The 24,251-nt window shown below is 36.9% G+C and overlaps 1 protein-coding gene and 1 long non-coding RNA gene across 2 annotated transcripts; one reads left to right on the top strand and one right to left on the bottom strand.

Annotated features, from left to right (window-relative positions):
* Window positions 1–3: 3 nt before the first annotated feature.
* Window positions 4–21,439, bottom strand: LOC117402890 (dynein axonemal assembly factor 10-like). The gene is made up of 8 exons (XM_034921198.2): window positions 21,015–21,439; window positions 20,280–20,380; window positions 14,989–15,119; window positions 14,722–14,823; window positions 4,995–5,110; window positions 4,295–4,429; window positions 868–965; window positions 4–622 (listed from the first exon to the last, which is right to left on the bottom strand). Exons 1-8 carry the CDS (start codon window positions 21,198–21,200, stop codon window positions 415–417), a joined length of 1,077 nt encoding a protein of 358 aa, XP_034777089.2. The 5' UTR covers window positions 21,201–21,439; the 3' UTR covers window positions 4–414.
* Window positions 11,666–23,989, top strand: LOC117402579 (uncharacterized). Its single transcript, XR_004663459.2, has 2 exons — window positions 11,666–11,833; window positions 23,637–23,989. It is a non-coding gene; the product is annotated as an uncharacterized LOC117402579 (long non-coding RNA).
* Window positions 23,990–24,251: the final 262 nt, after the last annotated feature.

Raw genomic sequence — 24,251 nt, 5'->3', positions numbered from 1 at the left:
AAATCACAAGCACATACTTTATTTACTGAAAATTATTAACCCAAAAAAAAAAAAAAAATTAAATCACAAATTAAACTTTAACCATCACTTAATACAGTTTTTCACTATAGTCTGAAACACATTTTATACAATTGATGCTTTTATAACAGTATTCAAAAAACAGAACAGAACAAAAATGACGTTAAATGTTAATTATCTTTTTACATAATTAAAGCATGTGCTCATATAACTATTATATAGGTTTCTATTATGTACAGGTTGTATGGTTTACAAATGTAGTGTTTGCGTGGAAAAAAACAAATAAAAAAGTAACATGCCTTCTCATCATCATTTAAGATATGTGTGCTTCTAACAAGCTTACGTAAGATAAAGAAAATATATAGATTAAATAAATACACTTTGCACTGTCACTCTCTAAACTCTGTTGAGTTTAGTAACAATAAGGACCCTCACAGTTTGGTCAAACGCTGAGCAGACACAGAGGCCCTGTTTATCAGGACTCCAGTCTAGACTTGCAATAGGCTGCGTTGACAAAGTGACATTCTGCAGAAGACTGGCGGACCCTGCGACTCCCATTTCAATCTCATCTGCATCCTTCTTACTTCTTTGAGCCGGGTACTCACTAAAAGAAAAGAACAGTTACTTATAATTAATTCAGTGGCTGATTAATTGAAACATTTAAGGAACCGGTATGCATTTAGTAGTTAACTGAAATTATACATCATCACAGGCCTCGTTGGTTATTTGAATTCAGAATGTTTACCTCCTTGTACACTACACTTAAAAACAAATTATCACTTTAAAAACTAACTAAAATAAACTAACAGCAAAGCATGTTTAAATTCAGAACCCGTAATATATACTTACTATTTCCAAAGATGAAGGCTTCCTGCTCCTCCTGCCGTCATAAAGATGTCTCTGTTCTGTGGCAAGTGCCTTGCCTGCCAGACAGTAGATTTATGAGCCTTAAGGGAAACAAGGTGCAACATAATAAAATTACACAGTGAAAGTCTTCCATGTAGAAAAATCAAATTACTTCAAATACCTAAATTTAAAGTAAAATAAAATGAATTCTCCTACTTATTGCAAATGTGAGTACATTACAATAATTTTATAAAAAAATCCAAGAGGGCATTTAAAATGTAATTTAATAAATTCTGAGTCAGTCTTGTAAAAAAAGTAATGTCTGAAAGGCAGCATTTTTCAGGAAAATGTAAACTGGTACTTCATCAACTACTACTAGTTGATATGCTCAGATTTAGTAACTCTACTAACACAAACTTTAACTTCTGTTTAAGAAAGCTGTAATAAAAGCCAAAAGTCGCTAAATAAAAACAACATAATGCGGATGCATATTGCTGGAATCAGGGATATAGTGGTGGCACCCAAACTCGTACTATACATTTGTATGTTACACTTTATAGTACATGCAACAGAGTATTCACACTTGTTCACCAAAATAACTTGTGCAACATCAAGATTAAAAAATTAAAAAGTCAAATCAACAATTCAGTGCCGTGCAGCCTCATCATGATTTACAAAACATAGAAGTCAGTCTATAGCAGGGGTGTCAAACATACGGCCCCCGAAGCGATGTCATCCGGCCCACGGAATATCTCAGAATATCTTTTTTTATTCAATAGGATACAGGTAAAAAAAATGGCAAAAAAATAAATCACAAAATATAAATAGATACAGATCCATTTTTTATTTAACACTCACCAAAAGATAAAGACAAAGAATATTAGTGACTACTACTGCTGTTTCCTGATACCTGTTGATCAGCGCATCAACATCTGGAGCAAATGACTGGGCTGAGGATATCTTGAGTATCAGGTTAAGGTGTGTGAGTTAGTTGTGAACTACATTTAGATTTGTTGATATTCATGACAGAGAAAGCTTGCTGCTTCTCAGGACACACTATTTCCACAGCTTTTAGCAGTATTTCTTCAAAAACTCCATCAGAAAATGGTTTTGAAGAAACAGCTATTTCATGAGCAATCACATAGCTTGACTTAACAGCAGCACCACTTATGTTACAAGCATTAGTAAACATTGATTGGTGCCATTTCAATGACTGAGTATTTTTCACGTAACTTTCCTGTATATTTATTATATTTATTGTAGTGATGAGCGATTATCATTTTTACAAGTCTATTTGATTGTCGATTCGATATTTGAAAATAATTACTAATATTATCTTTATAAAGAAAACAAAGTCACAAAAATGTTCCTGATTTGGATTCTTTTTTTTTTATTTCTAATTAAAAACTACAATAAAACGTCAATAACTTTTTTCAACAGCACTTTCAAACCTACAAAACATACAGAATGCATTATATTGAAGTTACTACTAAAGCAGCATAACCAATATATCAACAATACCACTTCAGAAAAAAACATTTTTAAATAAAGAAAAGCACACACAATATGACAAAGCACTTGCTCTCAACTGCCTGAAATCTTCTCTTAAGCTCTTTTGAATCCCTAACTCTCTAGGGTTGATAATGCTGCACAACAGAAAATAATAATAATAATAATAATAATAATAATAATAATAATACATGGCTGGAAGTTCATTATCTCATTAAAGATAACGTAATAATCTTTTGTTTAAGGTTGCCATTCTTTTCTATTACGTTTCATTTAATAATTACTAATTATTAAATGAAATGTAATACAAGAAATGTGAAACATTTTTGTTTATTATTTAAAGAAAAAATTTAATTTATTAACCTGCCTCGCTGACTAACGTAAAATGAGAAACTGAGTCAACAGTAACAGATACATACAAGTGAAAGTCCCAGTAAAACAATACAATAACTTCGGGTAGCTCCCTTATAAATACATATTTATATCAAAATCCATGAACCTTCGGCTTCGAGGGAGATTGATCTGACATGGACTGACCCTATATTTATAGAATTCAATTTTCCGTATTTATTTGTATTTTTGAACTTACAGTATTTAAAACACCAAAACTGACTTCAAATGATTAATACACTACACAATTTAGATAGATTATTATACTATAAAACTTCACGTCTTTTTTTATGGTCACTCATCACAAAAGTTACTTCTGCATCTCAGCCACTTTCAATTCCAGCGGTTCACGTCAGGCAACCACTGAAGAAGCTCTCACTCTGGGATCTGTAATCAAGGGAACCTTAAGACCTGCCCTCCTGTAAAGCTCCCATAATGCATACAAGAGGGCATCATGAAAAAAACATACAGGGAGCACAGCGCAGTATCAGAACTCTTCATTATAAATACTTGTCAGAGAAAGAAGGTGAGCAAGTGTTTAACTTAATAATCGGAAACTAACTGAATTTTCAAATAATCGCTCATCACTAATTTCTTGCCATGGTTTGCTTCACAGTTTATTTTAATGTTGTATTCTTTCACAACAGCCACATGCTGCTTAAAAATTAAGCATGTTGGCTTTCCATTCATGTCTACAAAGAAATACAAAATTCACAATTTTTTTGAAACACACACATTTTTGGTCCACCTTTCTCTTCCTGTGTAAAGACATGATGACACTTGTCACTACAGAACTCACAAATCAGAACTAAAACCCTTTTTCTGGTACCTTAACTTGAACTAGCTGACACACTGCCGACTCACCCACGTGGTCGGCGATTGACAGCAATCACAGCAACATGACAATTTTGTGTTGCTCATGTGAATGAACTCGCTGGAGTCATGTTTGCAAATGAGTTTTAAGAGGTGAGGGTGAGTGAAATAAATGTGTTTTTAGGGGAATATAAATTTGGTATGTATGATCATTTTTGTTAAATACAACAATTTTGTGGTTTTGGGTTCGTCTTTGTATTTTTATAACTGCCACTCGGCCCGCACCAAGCACCAGGGAATCGTATCAGGCCTGCCAAACGAAACGAGTTTGACACCTCTGGTCTATAATATATAAATTAAGCCACTCAAGCCAATTGTGTTGAAACTTGGCTATGACATTCTTCAGAGTACTCTTGAGAGTGTCATAACTTTATATAGGACATGCTTTTCAATCTATTAATTATTTCATGTACACAGCGAGGATGAAAGTCATGATCATCTAGCTTTTTATGATACTGATAGCTCTAAATTGTGCAAAAGCATAACATCATTAAATGTAGTAAAGTTCTTTAAAATCTCAACTGTTTACCACATTTTCTGAAAAAAGTTATTAAAAAGTAGATTTCTTTATATTTTTGTAAACTTATGCCATCTGAAATGAAATAATCTCTGATACATTTTCCAGCAGGAAAGCCAAAATCTCCCTTAAGTTAATTACCTTTTCAGAGACTGAAGCAAAGCCTTTGGTTGGGTGTTGGGTCCGCATGTCAAAAACATGAAATTTTCCTTCTAGTGATGTGGCAACAAGTTTGTTCATATTGATGTCTTTCCTGTCAAACTCAACACAACATACCTGGAAATTTAAAATGAAAAAATAAAATATAATATAAAATGCAATCAGTGCTAGATTAAAAGAAAGGTTAGGTGTTAATTGTGGAAACATAACATTACAGAGAGCACATTCAGAGTTACTGGAGGCAAAAACACCAACAGGACATGAAAAGAGATGGGACATAGCATTTGAAAAACATTATGGGCACAAAAAATCAAGTGCATAGGCAAAGGCACAACTTCTGACAGTAATAAAATGTAATACCATAAAACCAGCAAGAAACAACTTAAGGAAGCTACAATTATATTGTTGATAGTTTTATACCGTTAATATTATTCTTCTCAGAAGTGTGCCTTGGCAAAATAGGGCCCACTTGTGCCTACAGTGCATCAGCACTCTTTACAGAATTATACAAGTGTCTCTCGCTAAATAAATATTATTAAGGCGTTTTCTTCAGAGTGAAAATAAATAAAAAATCTCCTTTATCCATGTTTCCATTTGACTTTTAGTCAAAAACAGGAGTCACTTATATTGGACATTTGAACAGTTATGAAAACCAACTCTATACTCTGATGTTGCTTCTTACCCCATTTTTTATGTTTGTTTCCCATCTTACCGACATGTTCCTCAGATCAAAAAGTTTAATATCACCATTATCATACCCAGCACATATGCATCGATCCTGGTCATTGCAGGCGTTACCTAGTGAAAGTACCAAAAGCATTTTTTTCTTTAGGAATTCCAGAGCCTGGATTTAGTAAAGATTTACATTTAGAAAGTTCTGACTGGCAATCTTTAAGTCTTTTTCAGTACCTAAACCAAAAACATATTAAATGACAATAAACAAAATAAAATGGTATTGATATATGTAAAACGAATCTCATTCTAAATTTGGAAAGCCATTAAAGAATAACCAGAGATATTTTAATATCACAGTCTTTAACAAAAGTATTGGCTTAAGATAATTCAAGAAAACATATTAAACAAAAGCATTTAGTGAACATTAGCCACTAATTAATATGACAAAGACCAAAAGAAAACTTAAGAAATGTAAAATATTTGTTCCTGACAAAAGTATTAGCACATTTACATTAAAAGTCTGTAAAAAAAAATGTATAGAACTAATTTAAAATATATATTTGTTGATTAAAAACCATTACACAGTAACTAAGCTACATTATAAAGTCAATTGCCAGAAAAAAAAAAGTTAATTATTTCCAACATCTGTTGAAAAAGAAAATTTTGGCAACACAGCACATTATGGCCAAGACAAAGGAGTTGGATTCACGTTTGAATAAAGCACTTGTAGCAAACTACAACAAATGAAATGGCTACAGAACAGCATCAAAGAAATATGGAATACCAAAATCCATAATCACAGCAACAATCAAGAAGTACCACAGAATAAATTAAACTGAAATGCTTCAAAGAAGTGGACGTCCAAAGATAGTGCACAAAAGAACTGTGCAAAGGCAAATAGACACAGAGGAGTTGTATGCACGTAGACTTCGCTGCAAACCAGTGGCGTGTCATGACAAAATGGACTGGGGTAGCAGAGTCGTCGCAACCAAGTTCTCATTGAAAAAGGATTCATAACCAAATTGACTATGATGTCTCGGTTTTCTCACATTTTTTTTTATTTTAGTGTAAAATAAAATTTGAACTAATTCGATGTTGTAAAGGTATTTGTATTTATCAATGTATATACTGTATATATATAAGCAATATCGTGCGAAATCCAGCTATCGTCCTAACTGCAGTGCTACCAAGGAATATTCATGTTTTGGGGTTGCTCACTAATGATTGGTCAGCTGTCAGAGCTTTGACTTTCCCATTGGTTGCTAAAGCAGGGCCTTCAAGTGAGGCAGAGAATAGATACCCTGGGATATTTATGGCCTGCCTCTGCTCACCATCTAAAATTTCACGGACTGGAGACATTCATGCGAGAGTGATGGAGACAAATATAATATTAGTGGGTATACACTGTATAGAAAAGACAGGCAGGACAAAAGAGGCAGAGGGGTAGCGCTATACATCAAAATAGTCTTGAAGCCCAGGTGTTAAATCTGGAAGAAAAAAACAGGGCAGAATCAATATGAGTCAGAATAACGGACACAAATTCAAAGGGCAAAATAATAGGGGCATGCTATAGACCGCCAAATTCAGACACTGAGCAAAATAATCTGTTATACAATGACATTAGAAATGTGTGCAGCAAAGGAGAAGCCATATTAACCCTTTGCGGTCCACTGTCGGACCTGGTCCGACATTGCAATTATTCCTATCCGGTCCATTGTCGGACCCTGTCCGACACCATAAAAAAAACGCAAAAAAACTGGTTTCTAGTCGTTTTTTCTCCAGAAAAAGCAGAGAAAACCATTCAATGGCAGAGTGGGAGCGACAGGAGCTGAGACAAGCCGAAGAAAAAAGGCGTATCTCATGAATAGTCATACCTGCCCCTGGCATCCCATATAGGCGGTCATAAAGAAACAAGCTGGCTGATACTGCATCAGCGCACAGAGACTATCACGGACATTTGCAGAGCTTTTTTGAGATGTTATAGTAATAAAATAATGACATGGATTGCATTATTGAGGAGTTTGGTGATAAAACGAGTGATCAGGAGATGATTGCTCGGTATGTACGACTATTATTATTATTATTATTATTATTTATTTATTAGCATATGTGAAAGCGATAGCGAATGAAAGGGTGGGGCGGGGCTGGAGATGCCTAGTGAGTGCTTTGTTGATATGCAGGGCCTTTTAAACCTGTTTGACTGTGAAAAAAAATACTTTTAAACAGCGCGTCTAAAATTAACTGTGCGTGTGAAAATAAATTGGACCTGACGCGCCTGAAGCACACTTAATAAATGGACTGCAAAGGGTTAATGGGGGATTTCAACTTCCCCCATATAAAATGGGAAAACCCGGTGGGGAGCACGACAGACGGAATTGAAATGGTGGAAATGACAAATGACTGCTTCCTAATGCAATTTGTCAAGGCACCGACTAGAAGGGAGGCATATCTTGATTTAGTCTTTTCAAATAACAAAGACAGAATAACTAAAACAGAGATCAGAGAACCATTGGCAAATTTGAAGTGCTTTTTAAAACCCCAGAAGTAATGACTAAAGCTAAGGTTTACAATTTTAGAAAGGCAAACTATGAAGGTATGAAACAGAGACTAACAGAAGTAGATTGGAGTAAAATAGAGAAAACATCCACGGAAAAAGGATGGCTGTTTTTTTAAAAATGTAGTACTAGAGCCGCAAAACAATTACATCCCAAAAGTAGACAAATCTAAATCTAAAAGAAAATTGCCAAAATTGTTTAATAGATCAATTTAAAAAAAAATATTCAGAGAAAAACGGCACTTTACAGAGCATTTAAAAGGGACCAAGAACAAAGTACATAGAAAGAGTACTTGGAACTGCAAACACAAGTCATAAAGGAAGTTAGAAAGGCCAAGACAGCGATAGAAATGAGCATTTAAGGGGGCTAAAACCAATTGCAAAAAGTTTTTCCAGTATTATAACAGCAAGAGAACATTCACAGAGGAGGTAAAATATCTAAGAGATACAAATGGCAAAATCACAGACGAAGAGAAAAAAATGGCAAATATATTAAATGATTACTTTTCGGGGGCTCCCTTTGGCGCATCCAGTAAAGGCGCTCCTCGCAGGATGTGCCCTATAGCCTGGAGATCGCTGGTTCGAATCCAGGCTATGTCACAGCTGACCGTGACCGAGAGTTCCTAGGGGGCGGCGCACAATTGGCTGAGCGCTGCCCGGGTAGGGAGGGCTTAGGTCGGCAGGGGAATCCACGGCTCACCGCGCATCAGCGACCCCTGTGGCCGATAGGGCGCCTGTGGCTCTGCAGCGGAGCCGCCAGATCTGTGTTGTCCTCCGGCACTATAGGTCTGGTAGCATTGCTGTGGATCTACAGTGCGAAAAATGACGGCTTGGAAGGAGCACGTTTCGGAGGACGCGTGTTTCAGCCTCCGTTTCCTGAGTCGGCGGGGGGGTTGCGAGCGGTGAACCGGGGATACAGATAATAATTGGGCATGCTAAATTGGGGTGAAAACCGGGGTAAAAATAATTGGCGACGACTAAAATTTAAAAAAAAAAAAAAAATGATTACTTTTCACAAGTTTTTACAAAGGAGGAAATGGACAGCATGCCCCACATGTCGACCTGTTCCTATCCAGTTTTAAATAACTTTAGCACAACAGAGGCAGAAGTGTTAAAGGCACTAGGAGCTCTTAAAATAAACAAATCCCCTGGGCCGGATGAGATCCTCCCAATAGTACTCAAAAAAATGAAAGAAGTTATTTATAAAACCGCTAACCAAGAACATGCAACAGTCTCTTGACACGGGGGTTGTACCGACAGACTGAAGAATTGCAAACAGGTAACTACAGACCAAGATGCCTGACTTCTATTATATGTAAACTTTTTGAAACTATAATAAGATCCAAAATGGAAAATTACCTATATGGTAACAGTATCCTGGGAGACAGTCAGCATCATGTCTAACTAATCTGCTTGTTTCTTTTGTGGATGCAACATTGAATGGATAACTGAAATGGATAAAGCTTTTGACAAAGTCCCGCACAAAAGATTAATTCTCAAACTGAACGCAGCAGGGATTCAAGGAAATGCATGCACATGGATTAGGGAGTGGTAACATGCAGAAAACAGAAAGTACTGATTAGAGGAGAAACCTCAAAATGGAGCAAGGTAACCAGTGGAGTACCACAGGGATCAGTAGGTCCTCTGCTAGTCCTAATCTACATTCATGACTTAGATTCTGGTATAATGTCACGGAGTGACCCTAAAATACATCTTCCCTTGTACAACCTTTTTTGAGTGAAAGATATATGTGGCCAAGATGTCTGACTCTTTGATAGAAACAGTTTAATTTATTTGAAGTCTTCCCACTAATGATGTGAATGTAGAGATGGGAGCCCAGCTAACAAGATTTAAGTTTTTGCAGGTATCTAGTAAAGACCCTGGTTGCCCACACCTCTGATGTAAAATGCTGGATGCACAGGCCTGTCGTTGTGTTTGCAGAACCAGTCCGAGCTGAGCCTGGCGCAGAGTTCGAATCCTGTTGGGAACGTGCTGAGTTATCGGATGATTTAAACTAACCTGTATTGATTGAAATAATATGATATTCTCTTTGTCAATAATAGTAATACTGTATATACTCCTTTCAAATAGATCTGTAAAACCAGTAGAAAATATTATTAGCAGTCTATGAAAGCACCTGCTGGAAGGAGTCAAACCTGACAGGCTCTTATAAGGCCTTGTTAACATATTCCAGTTTTATGAGAAAAAGTAGTTTCTTTCGTTACTTTCATTACTTCAGTCTAATATTAATCAACACCAAAAAATTGGCAAAAGGCTAGGACGTCTTAAAACCTGCTTCAACTGGATTTTGTATGAACAGAGAAAGGGGTCAGACTTAATTCAGTAAGATAATATTACCATTTCTAGGAGCAACTGTTATACTGAAGTAACTGAATTAGAAATATATGTTATAAAATCATTTAAAGTTAAACTGTTATACAAATAACATTATTATTGTTGAAAGAACATATTACAGTTAAAAACGAAAGAAGATCAGTACTAACTGACACTGTCAGAATATTATAATAATTATACTATGTTTTAAAGAATATAAAACCAGCATAAATAATATTGCAGCAAATTATGAACAGGTTACAGTGATTTGAACTAAAAAAAACTGAACAAGTGTTAATGTTAGAAAAAAAGCTTGTCTATGTGCCTTTGTTATTAGTGCACATACACTCATGGAAGCCTGTAACCTTGAAAGAAGCAGGTATCTGGGGGAACTAAACAAGGAGGCTAGGTATTGCAAATTAGCAAAAATAAAAGAGTAACCCTTTTTAGACAGAACGATATTTGAATAAAAAAAATACCTATTTAATTTAATTTGATTTGTGTTGTTACTAAGCATAGATGTTTTAAATAATAATAAAAAAAAACATTCTAATCTAATAGTGCCAAAACTCTCTGAAGAGAAATAATATGTTTTAAGTATTTTAATCTAATAAGAAACATAATATTTAAACTAACAAGTGTTTTTGCTTGTTTAAGGCTCTACTGTAATACAAATAGACTGTAAAAGCAGGAGCGAGCATTTCATTTAATCAATTTAAGAATTAGTTCAGTTTCTTTCTCCAACAACAAATCTTTTAGACATTACAATATCCATTAAAGAATATAAATGTTTAGTTTATATAAAGGTTTTACTGCAATAAAAAAACAGGAACTGTTAGGTTGGAATATTAGACAAATATAGTGTAAACTATACTATACACATTTTAATACACAAAAAACCTACTGAAACATAATCTTGTCCTTATCTGCTTACAAGCAGAGCGGTGCTAGATATGGAAGGTTCTTTTTGGCAGTCAAAGTGAGATTTACTTGTAGTCCGCAGTTTTTAATCCAAGGTCTTTCTATGATAAGAAAACCTGGCAGTCGTACCAAGCATTCCACGAATTAGGGGAGTTGTGTCCAGTATCAGTGCTTACCTAATAAGTAGCGACCTTCTTTGGGAGAAAACTGTTTTCATGCAGTGAATTTGGAGAAGTGCTTACAATGGTGTTTCATATTAATCATATTAAACAATAGTCTTGGCAAGGAAACAGGGTGTCTGAATCCTGCTTGAGCAGGCAACTTTTAGAAACAGAGAGAGGTCAGGCATAGTCCGAGAATGGCACAGTTAAATAAGGCTGTTATACTTAACATGTTTATTATAGCTTAAATTTAAATGAAACTAATTGAACTGACCACTGTCTTTCTCAAATACTTTGTTAACACACATTTGTATATGAAGTTAAACTGGCCCATTGACAACACACTGAAAAGGTAACATAATATGCAGCTAAGAGGGACATATATATATTTTGACCCAGCTAGAGCTGGTATTATATATTAAAAACATCTCTCATATATACACATATACTTGTATTATATTATAGCAAGGATTCTGTGAACTTTGGTCCACCTGACTTTTCAGAAAAAGGAGAAGTTGGGAAAAAAAGAGCGATGAAATCATGTTTTAATATTTTTTGGCAAGAAGTTATATTCAATCAGTTTTGAAAAAGGAGTGGAACAGATCCTTCTAAAATGTATAATTAACTTAAAGATAAGAAATGTCAAGGTTAGATTTACTTGGGACCTGATGTACTGAATGGAGTGAAAATCCTATAAAAACCAAGGTAAAACCCCAGTCAAGTATTGCACAACTTGCTAACTACAAGTTGTGTGGTCAATGCTCTGAAGATCTCTGAAAAACTGATTGCTGTTTGGTGGTATTCACAAGTCTCTGCCTTTTGAAGACAGTTCTTATTTTTCAATATATCCTACACTACACTTCCATACACTGGAAGGTAAGCATATATTTGAATTGAATATCTCTTTTATATTGATGCATTGCTATAAGGTATAGAAATAATGTTTTAGTCTTAAGAGAGTGATATATTTTGAATGTTCTAGAATTTAGCGGTGGGCGTTTTTAGCTTTATGCATGTATAAGCTAAGCATATAATTAACCATATTTGTATTACTGTATTGAAGTATTTATGCTGTTAAACTTGTAAAGGCACCAGATAACCTGGACTACTTTCTACTTGGGATTTATGGTGGTCTGTGCAACCAATCCAATTTTTAACATAAGCATTTAATAAACCGAAAAGAGCACTTCTACTGCTCTGATTTGTTAAAACTTCAAATTAAATGTGTGATTTTCTTTATTATTAAAAAGTCATCTGGATACGTTGCAAGCCCACTGCACAAACAAAACCACAACAAGAGTTTAAAACATCTCTGTCCTCCTTGAACATCTCCCCTGAGTTTAAGAGTGTGCTCAGAGCATATATGCATATATATATATATATACACAGTATGTATATATATATATATACACAGTATGTATATATATATATATATATATATATATATATATATATATATATATATATATATAAAGAGTATGTGCGAAAAATTCTGACACTAGTAAGCAAACTTGTTACATTTGCAGACGACACTAAAATAGGAGGAGTGGCAAAAAGCATTGCAGCAGCAAAGGTCATTCAAAATGATCTAGACAGCATTCAGAACTGGGCAGACACAACACAGATGACATTTAACAGAAAAGTGTAAGGTACTGCACGCAAGCAATAAAAATGTGCATTATAAATATCATCTGGGAAATACTGAAATTGAAGAAGGACTCTATGAAAAAGGAGTTTATGTTGTTGACTCAGAAATGTCTCCATCTAGACAATGTGGGGAAGCTATAAAAAGGCCAACAAGATGCTTGGATTTATAGTGAAAAGTGTTGAATTTAAATCAAGGGAAGTAATGTTAAAACTTTACAATGCATTAGTAAGACCTCATTTAGAAAGGATAAAGGATATTACTGCTCTAGAAAGACTGCAAAGAAGAGCGACCAGAATTATTCCGTGTTTAAAAGGCATGTCATATGCAGACAGGCTTAAAGAATTGAATCGATTCAGCCTTGAACAAAGAAGACTACACGGCGATCTGATTCAAGCATTCAAAATTGTAAAAGGTGTTAACAATGTCGACCCAAGGGTCTTTTTTAACCTGAAAAAAGAAACAAGGACCAGGGGTCACAAATGGAGATTAGATAAAGGGGCATTCAGAACAGAAAATAGGAGGCACATTTTTACACAGAGAATTGTGAGGGTCTGGAACCAACTCCCCAGTAATGTTGTTGAAGCTGACACCCTGGGATCCTTCAAGAAGCTGTTTGATGAGATTCTGGGATCAATAAGCTACTAACAACCAAATGAGCAAGATGTGCCGAATGGCCTCCTCTTGTTTGTAAACTTTCTTATGTTCTTATGTGATTGTAGATTGAATAAAAGCAGCCATGTATCAAAACATTCTACAAAAAGTACAATGATACCAACTGCTCGTAGGCTGATTGGCAGACAGTTTATCTTCCAACATGACAATGACCCAAAGCATATAGCTAAGGCAACTGGAATTCTTGAAGAAAACGAAGATAAAAGTTCTGGAATAGCCTTTGCAATCCCTAGGTCTCAATCCAACAGAAAAGCTTTCCGTTGTTCTGGAAAAAAAGCTGTAGCCAAGAATTGTGTATCCAATCTGACTGAGCTGAAGGAACCAGGCCCAGATTTAACCAACAAGATGTAAAATACTGTTTAAAGAGTAAGTAGTGGGTTCAGAAAAAATATAGTGTTACACGTCCCCACGTGTTTCTACAACTGTTTAAATAACATACCTCTAAAGTCTTTTTCAAAGCTCTTTTTAAAATGTACGCTCTAGTGCACTGATAGTGTAAGGATTATTGCCAACATTGTCAAATAGGTTACACAGCAATAACATTCCATGATGTGGAACAAAACAGAAAAGCCAGAGCACTTGTTATGTTATGTTTTTGTTTTGTTTTTTGTTTTTTTAAATTCCTGCAGTGATTTAGAGGACTGATTTCAAACCCCAGTGCACTAGAGTGGCCATTTTGAAAAGAGCTTTGAAACTGACTTTAAAGTTATAAGTGTACAAAGTTGCCAGGATGTTATCAATGAAAAGAAAAATTACAGGCATGTTATTTAAACAGTTGTAGCAACACGTGGGGTCATATAACGCTATATTTTTCAGAACCCCGCTACTTACTCTTTAAGAATATTTGCTAAATTACAGAGGAGGTAGTGTGGTCCAGTGGTTAAAGTCCAGGGCTTGTAACCAGAAGGTCACCGGTTCAAATCCTACCTCTGCCACTGACTGACTCACTGTGTAACCCTGAGCAAGTCACTTAACCTCCTTGTGCTCCATACTGCAGATAAGATGTTAAATCAGTGTCCTGTTGTAAATGACTCTGCATATAATACACAGTTCACAGCCTACCTCTGTAAAGCGCTTTGTGATGGTGGTCCACTATGAAAGGCGCTATATAAAAATTAATACATTATATATTATTATTATAAATTGTGTATTTTGCTTTTTTGTTTTATTAAAAAATGGTTAATGTTCACTAAATGCTTGTACTTAATCTGTTACCTTGTATTGTGGAATAATAAGCAGAGGGTGCCAATACTTTTGTCTGCGACTGTATTAGAGGAGAGGAAAATTCTGCTTAATGGATCTAGCCAATATAAAGTTCTGGCACAGTTAGCAAATAAGTCACCTAATCAACCTTTCCGCTGATATCACTTAATTCCAATACCCTTTATAATGTAATAACATAATCAAGCATATTTTCTTTTCAGTAAAATACTACACTGCATACCAAATGCTACAGTCCAACAGTCTCTCTTTGTTTCTCCTTCTATTGGTTCCATATTCGCAACAGGAGTGTGTCTCTGCCTTGGGTCCCACACCTTTACTGTACCTATATTTGAAAAATAAAATAAATATAATTACTGTTCTATCAGAGCTTGTATCAGATATAATTGGAACACTTTTAAAATACAGGAAAGTTAAACTTGGTATGTTGGTTAAATTGAATTACAGTTCCAAATATTCAGATAATCATACTGAAAACCAGTCTATTTACCATCTCTGCTCCCAGTTACAATTTCAGGAGCTCCATCCCCAATACCCAGGCCTCCTACACCATCAATAGTGTTTACAATTTCTGTATGTGCTTTCACTGAATAAACTGGGATCTCTGGAGCTTCAAGGTTCCTGTTTCAAAAACAACTGTATTTAATAAAATTAGAAAGAGCTTTCCTGTTCTTGATGACATCAAGGAGGACAGACAAATGATGGGAGTTAGCAGTCCTGACAGTTTATTTTCTGGATTACTGACATAACCTGAATATAACTAAATTGGATTATTTTGAACATGTCCATTACAATCCTCTGTAGCCTGCACAACCATCCAATTAACAGACTTCCAGATAATCAGCTTTGTACTGTACTACACTTTATCCATAGTTAAAATGGATTTATTCAGACGAAGAAAGCATAAATGATTTCCATTACACGAGAGTAGATGTTAAAACTTCATGCTGATTTGAACTCGGCTCTCGCCAAGATAAGCACCAACTAAGACGTAGCTTTACAGTAAACTAATGTGATCCATATGTGTCTCCATCCATTTACGTTTCCTTCCATATGATGATGTAGATATCCTTCTGTCTGGTGTTAATGGCTGAAGTGTAATGCTGGCTCCAGGGATCAGCTTATTTTGCCTCCCTGGCGCATCAGCACACACGACGGCTGCGATGCTGGCTCCGGGGATCAACCAAAGTGCGGCCTCCCCAGCGCATCAGCATGACAACCGTCTGGATTGAGCTAAGTAGGGTACATCTCTGGGGTTTTCAAGTGGGCACCTTCCATCCTCAGTGTTTCGTCGACTAGCCCACGACACCTCAAGAGGGCTCGACGGTGATTCTGGCGTCCCAGCATCACCCCCCTCCGTCCCCCACTCAACTCAGCCCAGCTTACTTACCTGTCCCCAGCCAGAATCTTTCCGTCTCAACCACAGCCAGTTGCTGCTCCTCTCTGCTGCTTCAGATAAGTTCTTCACTGTGCGACGCAACTCTTGGCCACTGAATCCGACGTCTCTGAGAAACCGGGTTGTAGAGTGTGCCACAAATCCTCGACAACCCACTTCCACTGGGTAAACCCGAACTCTCCATCCTCGCTGTTCCGCTTCAGTGGCTAGTTGAGCATACCGCAGTTTCTTCCTCTCATACGCCTCATCTACAGCGTCCTCCCATGGCACTGTTAACTCTACCAGGTGAACAAGGCGTGCTGATCCAGACCACAAGACAATATCTGGTCGAAGGTTAGTGGTGGCAATCTCAGGTGGAAAAATAAGCCGTTGACCAACATCTGCCAGCATATTCCAGTCTCTAGCAGCTTCCAGTTGTCCTGGGCGAGGATTGGTTTTAACACCTTTTCTTGGTGGTTGCTCTCCTGGGCGGAGGAATGTTGTCTTTTGTGTGTAATGTTTTGATGGAACAGGTGGCAACTTATTGGTCATGTTACGCTTGTCTTCCAATGCTAAGGCCAAACATCGCAGCACCTGGTCATGGCGCCAAGTAAACCGTCCTTGGCTAAGAGCCACCTTACATCCTGTCAAAATGTGCCTTAATGTTGCAGGTGATGAACACAAAGGACATGAGGGATCCTCTCCTACCCAGAGGTTTAGGTTCTGTGGTGATGGGAGAACATCATATGTTGACCTGATGAGGAAACTGATCCTGCTCTGTTCCATTGACCATAGGTCTTGCCAGCCAATCTTGCGTTGTTCCACACTCTCCCATCTCATCCATTCTCCCTGTTTGGCCTGGGAAATGGCCTTTATACACCTCATCCTCTCCTCCTGCTTCTGCACCTCGTTGACTACCAGCTTCCTTCTTTGAGCTGGGGCCGCCTTGTGCCATGTAGGAGGAGTTGAACTGAAACCAAGACCCCCTCTTCCATGCTGAACTTGCCCCATGATATCACCAATTCGAAGGGCAGCCTTTGCATCTTCCACAGCTTTCTTTGCCGCCCACTTTCTTCCAGTTTTCAACACAGGTGCTGCCTCCCTTACGCATTTATCGCGTGACTCTACTAATGTCATTTCCAGTCTGACCTTGGCGCACTTAAACTCCTCGGTTAGAGCAGAGACTGGTAGCTGCAGTATTCCTTTACCATAAAGTCCCACTCTGCTGAGGCAGCGTGGAACTCCCAACCATTTCCTGATGTATGAACTGATTAAAGCTTCCAGCTTCTCTACTGTTGTCAAAGAAACCTCGTACACAGTCAGTGGCCACAGCAACCTCGGCAGTAGACCAAACTGAAAGCACCAGAGTTTTAGTTTACCTGGTAGTGCGCAGCTGTCTATGCTCTTCAACCCTTCCACTGCTTGTTGTCTAACTTCTCCCACACGAACTGTGTCCTTTAGATCCCCGTCGTACCATCTCCCAAGACTCTTCACTGGCTTCTCAGACACTGTTGGTATTGCCTCACCATTAATGAAGAATGTTTTATCTACTACTTTGCCTTTAATTATAGAGATGCTCCTTGATTTAGTGGGCTTGAATTGCATTCGTGCCCATTCAATGTTATTGGTTAATTTGCCCAATAATCGATTAGTGCAGGCTACTGTTGTAGTCATGGTTGTCATGTCATCCATGTATGCTCGAATTGGTGGTAGTCGCATTCCAGAAGCCAAGCGCTCTCCTCCTACTACCCATTTTGATGCCCTAATGATTACTTCCATTGCCATGGTAAAAGCCAGTGGAGAAATGGTGCATCCTGCCATTATTCCAACCTCTAGGCATTGCCATGTAGTGCTGAATTCTGAAGTTGAAAAACTGAATTGCAAATCTCCAAAATAGGCTTTCACTAAATTTGTTATTGTCATCGGTACACTGAAAAAATCAAATGCTGCCCAAAGTAGTTCATGTGGCACTGAACCATATGCATTAGCCAAATCCAGGAATGTCACATGGAGCTCCTTCCTCTCCTTTTTAGCTGATTGAATTTGTTGCCAGATCACATTGATGTGTTCTAAGCAACCTGGGAAACCTGGAATGCCCGCTTTTTGTATTGAAGTGTCAATGAAGCAGTTCTTTAATAGGTAAGCTGACAATCTCTGAGCAATAATGCTGAAGAAAATCTTGCCTTCTACGTTTAATAGGGAAATGGGACGAAACTGACTGATGCTTGTAGAATCTTTTTCTTTAGGTATAAAGACTCCACCTGCTCGGCGCCATGCTCTTGGTACAACCTGTTTTTCCCATGCCACTTTCATCAATTTCCACAGAATTCGTAGAACTCCTGAAGCACTCTTGTACACTCTGTACGGAACTCCATTAGGCCCTGGAGATGATGAAGCCCTTGCTTTTTTCACAGCTTGCTCTATTTCTTTCCACTTAGGTGCACAGTCCTCCATTTGGTATTCTGGTGGATTGATAGGTGGGATGTCTGACGGAATTGACATAGGCTCCTGCCTTTTTGAATCTGTATGTGTTTCCTCCAAATATCTCTCCAGCTCAACCTTAGATGCTTTTAGTGTGCCATTCTTCTCACTGGTGAATAACTTCTTTACAAATTTGAATGGGTCTTTATAAAAGTTAGCTCTCGCACGCTCCTTCTTTTTGTAGCGTTTCCGTAGGCGCTCAGCTCTGCGCAATGTTGCAAGCTTATCTTTTATGACCCTTTGTAAGAGATTGAGTCCCTCCTTCTGACTTTGTTCTGCTCTTCTCCATTGGTTCCTCAGCTGTCTCCTTTCTCTAACTAAGCGTTCAATCTCCTGCTGCCGTCTAGACTTTCCAGGAATAGTTTGTACTTTTTCCTTCCTTTTTTCAACTCCAAACCTCTCACTTCCATATGCGTAGATGATGTCCCCAAATTTATCCAGCTTCTTTTCAACTGTTCCACTTAATCTTTCCAATGCAACGCAGAGATCTGTGTTTACTGTGTCCCATGCAGTTTTCTCACAAGCTCTTGGCCATTTAACTCCAGGCTTGTGCCCGTTGAGGTTCTTTTCGCTCTTATGCTGGTTTGTCTGACCGGGTTCACAAGGATCATTAGGTTCATCACTAACTGTGTCCATGCAAGTCCTCCTCACATCTATGACAGGGGTGCTGATATCCTGCGAACTGTGGTTTGCTTCCTGTCGCTGGATTTCATTCGACTGACTTGACTGACTTCGTAAGAAGTACTGATCAATGCGAGGCCCTTGTCCCTTCTTCCTCAAGCATTTCATTCTCCCTTGATGAATCTTCAAACCCCTGACTGTTGTCGCCTTGCTCCAGCCGCAGACACAAACCTGGAGTTCTATGTCTTTGTTAACTGCAGATCTTGAACTAGTCTTTTGTGAAGTACTCTCCATACTCATATCCGTTTCCGTTCCTAAGTCGTTAACCGTGTTGTCCAACGTTGAGTCATCTTCCGCCCCTGCTCTCGCAGACTCTAGGGGTATTTTTCTCTTTAATTTCTTAGAAGCCTTGGGCGGGTGTCTCCAGCATCCTGTAAACACAGAGCTGGATTCTGCCGACAAGGGTAGCTAACCCTTACCAGCCCCAATGGGGTCTCTTTCCTCCTGTCAGCTGTCTCTCCAGGCTGTCACAAGGTCTTTCCCTTGTTGCCAGCTGCACTATTCACAGCAGTCACTGGACGTATCCAGATCTTCATGATTTCCATTACACGAGAGTAGATGTTAAAACTTCATGCTGATTTGAACTCGGCTCTCGCCAAGATAAGCACCAACTAAGACGTAGCTTTACAGTAAACTAATGTGATCCATATGTGTCTCCATCCATTTACGTTTCCTTCCATATGATGATGTAGATATCCTTCTGTCTGGTGTTAATGGCTGAAGTGTAATGCTGGCTCCAGGGATCAGCTTATTTTGCCTCCCTGGCGCATCAGCACACACGACGGCTGCGATGCTGGCTCCGGGGATCAACCAAAGTGCGGCCTCCCCAGCGCATCAGCATGACAACCGTCTGGATTGAGCTAAGTAGGGTACATCTCTGGGGTTTTATATATATATATAATCCTACCAGTACCAAATTATTGTCCTGGTTTGTTAGCTAGTGAATAATAAATTACTTACAATATTAAATTCAGGCATAAGATAGAGTCCCACTGAAGTGTCAACACAAATAATTGAATTCAAAAAGTATTTTGTGTTACAATGTAAACTGGGTTTTATCAATATTTATATTTTTGGGGATGATGATTTTCCAATACAACAAAAAACATTGAACAACACTTAAGATTGTCAACTAACATGCTAAGAGGTATTTTCTAACCATATTCACAGTAAGGCTGAGACATACTTTATTTGTTTTGTGTCTGAGTAACAAATTTACTAAAGCCTGAATTTCTTCCACATACCAAATATTAAGGTTTCCTCCAAAATCCCCAGTTGCAAGATGCCTCTGTTGTAGTGAAGTGGCTCCAAAGGTGCCACATTTAAAAGGCTTGGCTTTTTCAATCTGTAAAACATATACACACATATTAGCATTAGAGTAACAAGGGAGATTTGAGAAAAGACAAAAGACAAAAAACAAAACAAAACAAAAAAAAGACACATTTAAATATACCAAACCAGTAACTATGTCTATCTTAACAAAAAAGTTATCTTTATTCTTGGGTTTGTGTCAAAACTATTTTATTGCTTGTGGTATTAGTTAAAATGAACATCATTGCATCCCAGAACTTCCCAACAACACATACAGTAGACTGTATAGCATGAGCTCATAGATAAAAGTAAATAAAAATGAAAAATAAATGGACTTCTTCTATGAGTCTGTGTTATTGTTCTCTAGTAGTACCAGACACTTTCAACACATAAACAGAAATAATAATAATAATAATAATAATAATAATAATAATAATAATAATAATAATAAAGAGTAAAATACAGTTTAGGATAAATAAGTTAAGTAGAATAATAAATAATAATGGGTAAATATAAATATGGTTCAATAACTGACTTTTTACAGCGGCACATATTGCCATGGCAACCACCCAGTCGTTTCTAGAACATTACCATTCGGTATCGTAACCCTTATTAATTTCCCAAAGTTCGTGCAACAGACAAAACAAATACAAAAATACGTATCAAACCTCTTTGATAAGCTGCACCTCCCCGTGTTGAACCTCGTAGACCTGAATTACTCCTGTACCTCTTGCAAAGTTTCCCATGCATACAAACTTCGCGCTGCAGGGGATCCATTTGCTGTCAAAAATCGTATAGTTTAAACCTTTCTGGATGTGAGATATGATCTGTGGCTTCTCTAGTGGGGTCGACATTGCTTCTATATGATGTTGTACTCTGTCTAAAAAATATTTGTGAAAAAAAAAGTCGTTTAAAAGCTAAACGACAGGGCAGTTCAAATGAATAAGAAGACTTCAAAACCTTCGGTGTTCTTTCTGCCTAGTGTTTCACAGTAGCAAAACACAAGCCTGCGAGGACCCTACAGGATCATTATCAGCTGCCTGATAATAGAAAACAATGAAGGACAAAAGTAGTAATTTCATACAATAGTGTGTGTGTGTGTATATGTATGTATGTGTATGTATATATATATATATATATATATATATATATATATATATATATATATATATACACACACTCATAACTTTATTTATGGAGGTCAGGCATTCTCCGTAGTCACATAATAATTCGCTCCCATTGATCCCAGTCACTAACACGAACAGTAATTAAACAAATGTATTTGTTGAGTAAATTACATTGTATCTTTCACATACTTTATAGCAGAATCGCCGTTGTTTGGATTGGAGTAATCAAAGGGTCTTTGAATGGTGACGTATTTGTGAAAGATTTCTTTTTGAGTTAGGAAGCTGATTAGCACGTTTTATGTCATTTTAATGCTTTTTTTAAAAAAAAAAATATTACTTCGAGATGAAAAATCTCTGCTGATTGGCAGTTTTCCTCTTTTACTCAGTCCACCAGGGATATTGATGTGATCAATGCAGATCCGGGGGGGAAGTCATTTTAAACCTTTTTATTAACAGAACGTTAAGATTTTTTTTTTTTAAAACTTGTACACAGACCCTTTAACTTTTTTTTTTTTTTTTTTAATTAAACTAATGTGACATAAGCCATTCATGTTTGTTTTTATTAGCACTATATTTTGTTACATTTATTTCCATGGTAACATAAAATGAAGCAGAAAATGTCAACTTTTTGTGCTTGAAATACATTTACAATATTAAATACTTAGTAATGCAAATAGGCCCAAACCAATTAGATGATGGCTCAAGTTCAAGAGCTCTTGCCTTGTGTGTGCCGCACTGAAAGTATTTTGTGTGGCTTCTTTTGTAGATTCAATTATTATTATTATTATTATTATTATTATTATTATTATTGCTCCAAAAAAAGGGGAAGTTAGGTGCCACAAAAATAGAAATTAACAAGAAAATGTACATAGGTCTTTTTGACCATTAACAATTAAAAGGGAGTGACTTTCTGATGTAAATAAGTTGCATTTAAGATCCAAAGGAACAAGAACATTAAAATAACATACTGTACAACAATTGTTTCAGCCCTTTTGCACAGGTAAGAAAAAATAGATTTTCCTTGAAACAAAATATATATTTTACCTCAACTTTATTTGACTGGATACTTGCATCAAGTTTCACACACTATTTTACCATTGCTTACTTTTGCTTGGCAGGTGCTGTTTTTTTCACACTCTGGGTTTGTGAAACCAGCAGTTAAAGTTTATTTATTTGGTATACATTCTAATTTCAGGTGTAATCTGAATCTTAAATTCATCCATTTTGGATTCCTGCCACTTTTCAGCTTTTTTTTTTTTTACTTCTCACTTTCATCTCTGATTACTGTTCTGGTGTTTGTAATTATTATTTTATTATTATTTATTTCTTAGCAGACGCCCTTATCCAGGGCGACTTACAATCGCAAGCAAATACATTTCAAGTAATCATTTTGAGTGGTCTCTGTTGCACCCATATCATTAGCATTGTTCTAATTCCCCCTTTACCTACCTTGGAGGTTGTCTGGAGTATTGGAAGTGCCGGGACTGAAGAGTATTCTGCAAACCGTTTAAATCAAACTTTGCAGATAGACCGAGTGAGCAGGGTTGAAAGGTTCCATTGTCACGTGATTTGAACACTCTCCAGAAGAGCTGAAAGCAACAAACCCTAATAAAGGCAGGATAGGAGAGAAAAGATCACTCCACATTGGAGCAACAGAACCACTCAGAATAATTGCAAACACCATGAGATAGTAAGGGAAATGAAAAGCAGATAACATGGCATTTGAAGCTCCTTACTCTTTAATATGTCTAGTGATTTTAAGTTAAATCACTTAAAAGCAACAGTTAACACCAATTTCAATTTAATCAAAATAAAGGCCATTTGAATCACTGCTGATAGCTCGTACATTGAGATGACATGTAATGTACTTGTACTAGGGGCTAAATATTAATACGTACCAGTACTTTTTATTTGTTGTTAGTAACTCTTAGTTGGAAGTGCATTCACGTTAGACTTTGCAAAAAAGTATAATTCACTGTTTAATAAACTTTTACACAATTTGTCTCTCTACCAAGTAAATAATGGTATTCCCTTGTCTGTTTTCCTGCACATGACTGTTACAGGCACACATTTTTCTTGTATGTATTACATTTAAAAAAGAAAAACACACACACACATCCTGGGTTACTATAACTAACTGTTCATTTATACTTTTTCCAACAGGGAGCCCTCCATCTAAAGTTTATGGCAACATTCGAGCAGTGGCAAGCAGAGCAGCTGAACGATTCTGAAATCTCTAGACTGTTGCCTTTAACTCATCCTTGTTTTCACTGGGGCTGAATGAAGCTCCGCATTGACTCTATGGGACCAGACATTGTTTGTACTTTGCACGACGTTTCTATATTAGCCTGAAACAAAGTGGTAAAATGGACAATACTTTTAAAAGTATAACATTTCCCTATAATTTGTTATTGACAACTTAACTCATGAGCATTGCATGTGATGCAGAGTAGTTTAAATGTTGAGTGACCAGTGGATAATTCTATCAACTGAAATAAAAAATACTCCTTTCTGAACTATGTATGGTTCTGTTTTGTTCTCTAGACTTTCTCTAAGCATTTTATTTACAAATATAAATCAGCACAACCCATGTGTTTTGTTTGTATGGCTAGAAACCCTCTGTGCCACATTTAGAAATTGGCGAAGAAAAACAAGATAGCAGAAAATGATATTTCAATAGATTATAACATTTTGTAAATGAAGTGTATTTAAACGTAAAGCTTCTACTGTATTTAAAACTTCTGAACACTACATAGTTCATATTACAAAAATGATTGT

Source organism: Acipenser ruthenus, chromosome 5 (genome assembly GCF_902713425.1).
Source record: "Acipenser ruthenus chromosome 5, fAciRut3.2 maternal haplotype, whole genome shotgun sequence".
NCBI lineage: Eukaryota > Metazoa > Chordata > Actinopteri > Acipenseriformes > Acipenseridae > Acipenser > Acipenser ruthenus.
Note: the sequence above shows the minus strand (reverse complement) of the source record. Positions and strands in the feature narration are given on the sequence as shown.

Excerpts from the sequence above, each read along its gene's own strand:
- LOC117402890 (XM_034921198.2), bottom strand. The coding sequence starts at position 21,200 with ATGTCGACCCCACTAGAGAAGCCACAGATCATATCTCACATCCAGAAA. Across the intron at positions 15,120-20,279 it reads GGAGGAAACCTTAATATTTG|GAACCTTGAAGCTCCAGAGA; the intron begins GTATGTGGAAGA and ends TTTTTGAAACAG. Across the intron at positions 623-867 it reads AGCCTTCATCTTTGGAAATA|TGAGTACCCGGCTCAAAGAA; the intron begins GTAAGTATATAT and ends CTTTTCTTTTAG.